The sequence below is a fragment of the Physella acuta genome, unplaced genomic scaffold, assembly GCF_028476545.2.
Source record: "Physella acuta isolate Inbredline_101_S28 unplaced genomic scaffold, ASM2847654v3 ptg000592l, whole genome shotgun sequence".
Classification (NCBI taxonomy): domain Eukaryota; kingdom Metazoa; phylum Mollusca; class Gastropoda; family Physidae; genus Physella; species Physella acuta.
Genome location: NW_026732111.1, coordinates 1716202 through 1722500, shown reverse-complemented (window position 1 = coordinate 1722500; position 6299 = coordinate 1716202). Strand labels below are relative to the sequence as shown.

Here is a 6299-nt window from a genome sequence, read left to right as displayed (position 1 = left end):
TAATTCTTTTGTGAGAATCTTTACTCATCCTCTAAAAAAAATCAATATTAAACCCAACTATATATTATTTCTAGATTTATTTACTTTATCTTCATGCAAGCACAAATTATATTATAATTCAAATAAAAATAATGCATCACTGCTACTTTTTATATACTAGAGGATTATTATTATATTTGCAAGTATAAGTACTATATGTAAGAATATCAATCAGTATGCCATTATTTTGTAATAATAATTACCACTACATCCACAGATCCATAAATCCAAGAAAAACAGACAAATCAAACCATTATAAAAATTTAAATGGATTATCATCCAAAATATTTACATACTTTTGTCAAAGACCACTAAATTTAGCTACTAGTTTATTTTATTACCGTGCTCAGTTTTAGTGGTGTTAGTCAGAGGCGTAGCGACCCTTCGCGGCGACCGGGGACAAACTTTCAATTTGGCGCCCCGCTCGGGAACAATCTTTTAATTTTCAATTTGCATCTCCCTCCACCTCAAACTTTCTATTTGCACATCCCCCCTCAAACTTTCTATTTGCACCCCACCCCTCATATATATTTTATATTTATCATGCAAAACTGCAGCTAAAATAAGATTTTAATTTGTTTTTCCAACCCATTTTGGCGCCCCTAAGATCGGCGCCCGGGGACATATGTACCCCCGCCCACCCTCGCTACGCCACTGGTGTTAGTTTATGTTTTCTTAAGTAAAAAACCACGAGTGCGGTAGGTCAATTAATACGTCAAATAATGTATAACAAAAGTTACATCATGCGTTATTTTAGAAGTATTCCGCTCGTATGTGATCACATTATAGTCACATTATATGAGATTACTATATCCAAACAAGCATCACTAGCACTTTAGTTATTCTGTTATACTTACTTATAAGTGGGGTGGGGGGTAGAGAGATATTGAACAAAGTTAAGTAAAAGTAATAATATAAAAGTAATAAACTTTGTACCGATTTCAAAAGTGTTTCCTTTAGTTTAATATTTCAACAGAAAAAAAAGTAGAATTGTCATTACATCGCCATTGTTATACGTTTTTTTAAAGATTTTACTAAGATTATTCAATTTTTATTCAAAGCATACTTACCGATTAGAGCAAAATGTTTGGACAACTTTGAAATTGTATTTTCAATAGTGTCAAGCTAAATATAAAATAAAGATTAACATTAGTTATGGCAACTTATAAGTGCATAAAAATGTATTTAATCCTATATTATGATAATAAAATTATTGACAAAAACAGAAATTATCGACTAATCTAATAACTGATTGTTAATATTTAATGCATGATTGATCATTGTTGCAATTTGGTTTTTTTTTAAATAAAATGGTAGCAAACGTAGGTTTACCTTTTGTGTTCTTTCTTCTTTAGTTTCCAAGTTCTGGTTACAGATTTGAATCAGTTTTTCAATAGGCATAAATCTTTGTTGAAGAAGTTTGTACATCACACTGTGCTAATTATCCGATAATTAAAATGAATTATTACAACTTTGGCTAGTTCTAATGTATATGGAATTAAAGAAATTACAATTAGCCTTAACAATAGTTTTAAATTAAAAGGTATTACTGTTTGAAAAATTAATCAGCTGACTTTTAAAAGTTGTCACTACTTGATCTTACAATTTGTAGAGAGCAAACTAAGTAGGTGTAAACTTGTGTACCCAATTAATTTGTACCCAATTAATAATCCATTTGAATGATTACCTTTGATTGCACCTCCTCAAGTTTGGTTGATGTATTAACCATGATTTTATTTGTATCTTCTTGTAAAAAATTAATCTGATCAGAATGTATTTTCATTTCTTTTTTCATATTGTCTGTTTTATCTGTTTGATCTTGCATCTCCTTGTTTATTTTGAGTAAATAGTTTTCATATTTTTTCATATCTAGTGATGTCTTGGACTCTAATTCTTTTAAACTTTCAATTTCTTTGTTTAGCTCATTTATTTTGGAATATTGTTCACTAATTTGCTTTCTAAAGCTTTTAAAAATCTGCTTTTGTTTTTTATTTAGTTGTTCAATGTTTACCCCCATGTCACTCTGTTCTGTTACAAAGTTGTCTCTCCATTGTTTTATTTCTGATATGTCATCTGTAGACTTGATATTGGTAACTTGTATGGAATACATTGTTGTCTCTATAAGATCAAGTCGACTGACGTCTTGTAGAGAAGATATGGCGGTCTCTATCTGCTCAAGTCGACTGACGTCTTGTAGAGAAGATATGGCTTTCTCTATCTGCTCAAGTCGACTGACGTCTTGTATAGAAGATATGGCTGTCTCTATCTGCTCAAGTCGACTGACGTCTTGTAGAGAAGATAAGGTTGTCTCTATCTGCTCAAATCGACTTAATATTTCTATGGCATTATAAAGTTAAATTAATCGCAGTAGTAATATTGTCTGTATGGCATATGCTACCTTTTGACCAAGAAAAATACATTGTAATTATTCAACTTTTATTATGGTATTGTTTTATAACTTTTTGTTTAATCGGAGAGGCGCTGGTAAAAAAAATAATACTTGTTAGAAAACAATTATGTTTTGGTTTGTTTAAGATACATCCAAATATGCATGTCCAGAAAAATTTGCGAAAAATCATGATGACTATGACAACGGCGGCCATCTTGAAAATTAAACCCTTCGTAGGTTTTCCACCATTCATAAATATTATATTTTTAGTCCAATAAACAATGAATTTATTTTTTCTACCATATTTTGGGGTACTCAGATAAAAATTTTAAGTGCATATCTTCAAACTAATTTTTATGAATTTTCAAATTGTGGGTCCGTTAAAAACATTAGTTTTAATGCCCCCCCCCCTCCCACAAAAAAAAATCACCACAATCAATTTTTTTTCGCAATAATGGGTTTCTTGCATTTTTTAAATTGTATGTTCGTTTTTGTATTAAGAAAAATAATAAATTTAATTGGAGTATTTTGAAATGTGTTTCAAATAAACTTTCTATGACACATTCTATAAGCATTTTTCCCGAATTTACAAGCTCTCTACGGAAACTTTAATATCTCATCATTATATTGTGTTAGGCATCATTCGAGAGCTGGCTTTCTCATGTATTTGATAATATTATCTCCAACATCTCGGAAACACACAAAGCTGACAACCAACTTTACAAAGTACACAGAAATGGTATTTTCGTGTCTTGCTTTTCGTTTCTCTTTGCTTTTTTCTTAGTTCGCATTTTTTTTACACTGACAAGACTACTTTTTATTTTTAAAACAATGCCCACCATATGTTTCAATAATTGATCTTCACGCAAATATTAAACGTTTGCCACTAGGCAATCGTAATGGCTAATTTAGAAAAAAAAAATTAAATAATATGCAAATTGTGAAACTTGTACATACTAAAAAAGATGCTTTTTTTCAAACCTTTTAGAATGCTGACCAGTAGCAAAACGTTGTCGTGGCAAAAATTTTAATATATACTGAAATAAAAGTCGTTCAAATCTGATTTCTATAAGTGCATAAATAAAAATGCCTAAGAGTTTTTAAAAGTACTGGACAACTGTAGATGGCGAAGGATATTTCGTGTTTCCTGACAACCGAAATTGTTTCAAACCTTTTTAAATGTTTAATAGTTACTTTCAACTGCCGAACACGGTAAACGTATTTAAACGACTTTTTTCTTAAATTAGAAAAATACAAAATAACGGGCATATTCCATTAAATATTTATGTATACCTGATGGGTCAAAATGTTCTTTAAGAATTTCATATGTTGACTGACTTTGATCACGTTTTTCTGTTGCTGTTTGTTGCCTTGACTTAGATGAAAATGACGTTTCTTCTTTAGTATCAACAGTGTCGTTATTTTCGTCTTGTAATTTTAAATGAATGATATTTATTTTAAACAAATATTATAGGAATTCATGTCTTTTTCTCAACAATTAATAATTTCTATTTTTGACTTTTGTTTTGATTTTTTTTTTTTTGCAAACTATAATTTGTTTTTTCTGCAACATTGTTTAAAGTATTTGATATATTAAAATATAATATCTTAGAATATCCACACAAAAAAATTATATAATTTTCCAGGCTTACCTGTAATTATTTTCCATTACATGACTACTATTTAATTGATACTCCAGAATATAAATTAATATAAATAGACTTTTATTTTAAAATATTTACCTAAGATATGAGCCGCTACATCCAACATTGTCAAAGTAGCTGATTCAAGTTCTTGACAAAGATCGCTATATGTCAAAGATTTGTTGTCACTTTTATCTTCTAACCAAGTCTTACTTTTGTCTACAGCCTGACAACATAAAGCATTTTGTCTTAGTGTTTGTGTGTCAACATGTTATTTGAGAACATTGGTTGTTTTTTTTAGTGTTTGTAGTTTTTTTTAAAAATAATATAGGGCCTAATAACCACTTTTTATATACTATGCACTAAAAATTAGAAAATAATTGATTTTCTTTAAAGAACTATATAGAAAAGCATGGATCACTTTATTATCTATCGAATAGCTTTACTAATATTTTAGATGAGACCTACGCTTTTCTTTATAGTTATTTAAATAGTGTGTGTATTATTACATATTTTAAAAAATCATTTATTTTATAGTTTTTAGTGCATTGTTATATAAAAGCTTGTGATTAAAACATTTTTTGTTTATTTTTCAGTACTTTGTTTTTTTTTAAATTTACGATTGAGTAGCATGACTAAAAATCATTGAGCTCCGAAGTAACGTCATAATTCGTAGTGCTGAATAGTTGGTGGATAAGACATCCTACTAATTTGGACACAATTTTAAGTAATTCTTAGAAAAATTAATTAGGCATTCAATTAAGTCAAATTTAATGTCAGATTGTCTTGTCTTCATTTCTTGACCCACGTGCCAAATTTAAAACGAATCTGTCTGTTAGAAGTGCCCGAAATTTCATTCGAGCGAATCGATCTATCACGACAGACTGTTGACAGACTGACGACAATCTGGACGAGGAAGCAGGTAAAATAACAATAACAGCTTGTAAAAAGCTTCAATTCTATGATGAATGCAGGCAGAAACAACTTACAATTTGCAAAGCTTTAACCACAGGTTTAATGGCTTTTATCTTTTCCTCTATATACTTCATGTGCTCGGTAACATATTTGATCTGAATTCTGGGACGCATCTGAGTAAAACGGAAATAGTTTGAATAAACACACCAGAACGCACATTGCGATTTAGAAAGACGTTATAAAATATATAATTTCTTTCACGACAAAGTACATCATGCGAATCACAGCTATTATACACTATATATATAATATATATATATATATATATATATATATATATATATATATATATATATATATATATATATAAGCAAAGACTTTATTTATTTAAACATTATTTATAAACAATTAATTTCTGAGCATGTAACTCAACTTTCTTTTCTTGTGGTATATGTGTTGTGTAAAACACGGATTTAAGCTTAACGCGACTATTTTAAAAAGTAAACTCACTTTTGACAGAAGAATAAAACAAAGTGTTCAATGAACGAAATGTTAAGGCAATAACACAATTTACCTCAACCGTGTAGTGACGTCTGTGTGTGTACTTTCTACTGGCCCGTTCTTTAGCTTAATTTCCTGTCATTTATCTTCTCGATAAATATAGAAAACATGACTGTTAACTTAATGGTGTTATCATCCATTTGACACATGATATGACTTTATCAGTTATGTCTTCTGTGTGAAAGTGAGATCAAAACACGTTGAGTATATGCCAGCTGATCGCGTATGTGTAGGTATCTGTTCCCTACTATAGGAAGTACATCAGCCATTTACTAATTTATATAAACAATTGCGTCATTCTAGGTAAAAAGTTGCATTAAGGATTTGTAAAATTTCACAAGCACACTGTAAAAACAATTGTGTATTTAAAATGACTTAACACTATTTAGGATATTAAAATCCTGGTTTTCTCATCACATATGTTGTTCCAAATGTCTATATGCAGATCCTTAAATGTATAACTTTGATATTCTAATATACTACTTAATTTAATACATCTTAATAAGCAACACCTAGAAAACAAACACACCTTGATTTTATCAAAAAATGTTCCGATAGTAAAATGGTTTATCAAACAATAACTATTGTCATTGATGATTTATACTCCAATATATGCATGGTAAAATTATTGTGTATATCTTTTTTATAAAAGAAATAAACCGGGAGTGATCTCCCCTAAACTTTCTCGAATATTCTAATATAACACTACGGGGGATGGCAACTCGGGATATAGACTTCTAGACATGATTTTT

The 6299-nt window shown here is 29.5% G+C and overlaps 2 protein-coding genes across 3 annotated transcripts in view; one reads left to right on the top strand and one right to left on the bottom strand.

The window, feature by feature from the left end:
- The window catches only part of LOC131947393 (uncharacterized), a 7483-nt gene extending 1880 nt beyond the window's left edge, over nt 1-5603 (bottom strand). Inside the window, exons 1-6 of one of the 2 annotated variants that reach the window (XM_059308608.1) lie at nt 5561-5603; nt 5061-5159; nt 4171-4297; nt 1727-3856; nt 1372-1476; nt 1110-1164 (exon numbers count right to left, since the gene is read on the bottom strand). In XM_059308608.1, the coding sequence (XP_059164591.1) occupies nt 1110-1164; nt 1372-1476; nt 1727-2149 (583 nt within the window). In that variant the 5' untranslated portion in view covers nt 2150-3856; nt 4171-4297; nt 5061-5159; nt 5561-5603. Of the gene's footprint in view, nt 1-1109; nt 1165-1371; nt 1477-1726; nt 3857-4170; nt 4298-5060; nt 5160-5496 lie in introns of both variants that reach the window. The other variant, XM_059308607.1, reaches the window with a different exon arrangement.
- The window catches only part of LOC131947380 (early endosome antigen 1), a 222188-nt gene that overhangs the window by 97431 nt on the left and 118458 nt on the right, over nt 1-6299 (top strand). The window lies entirely within an intron of this gene.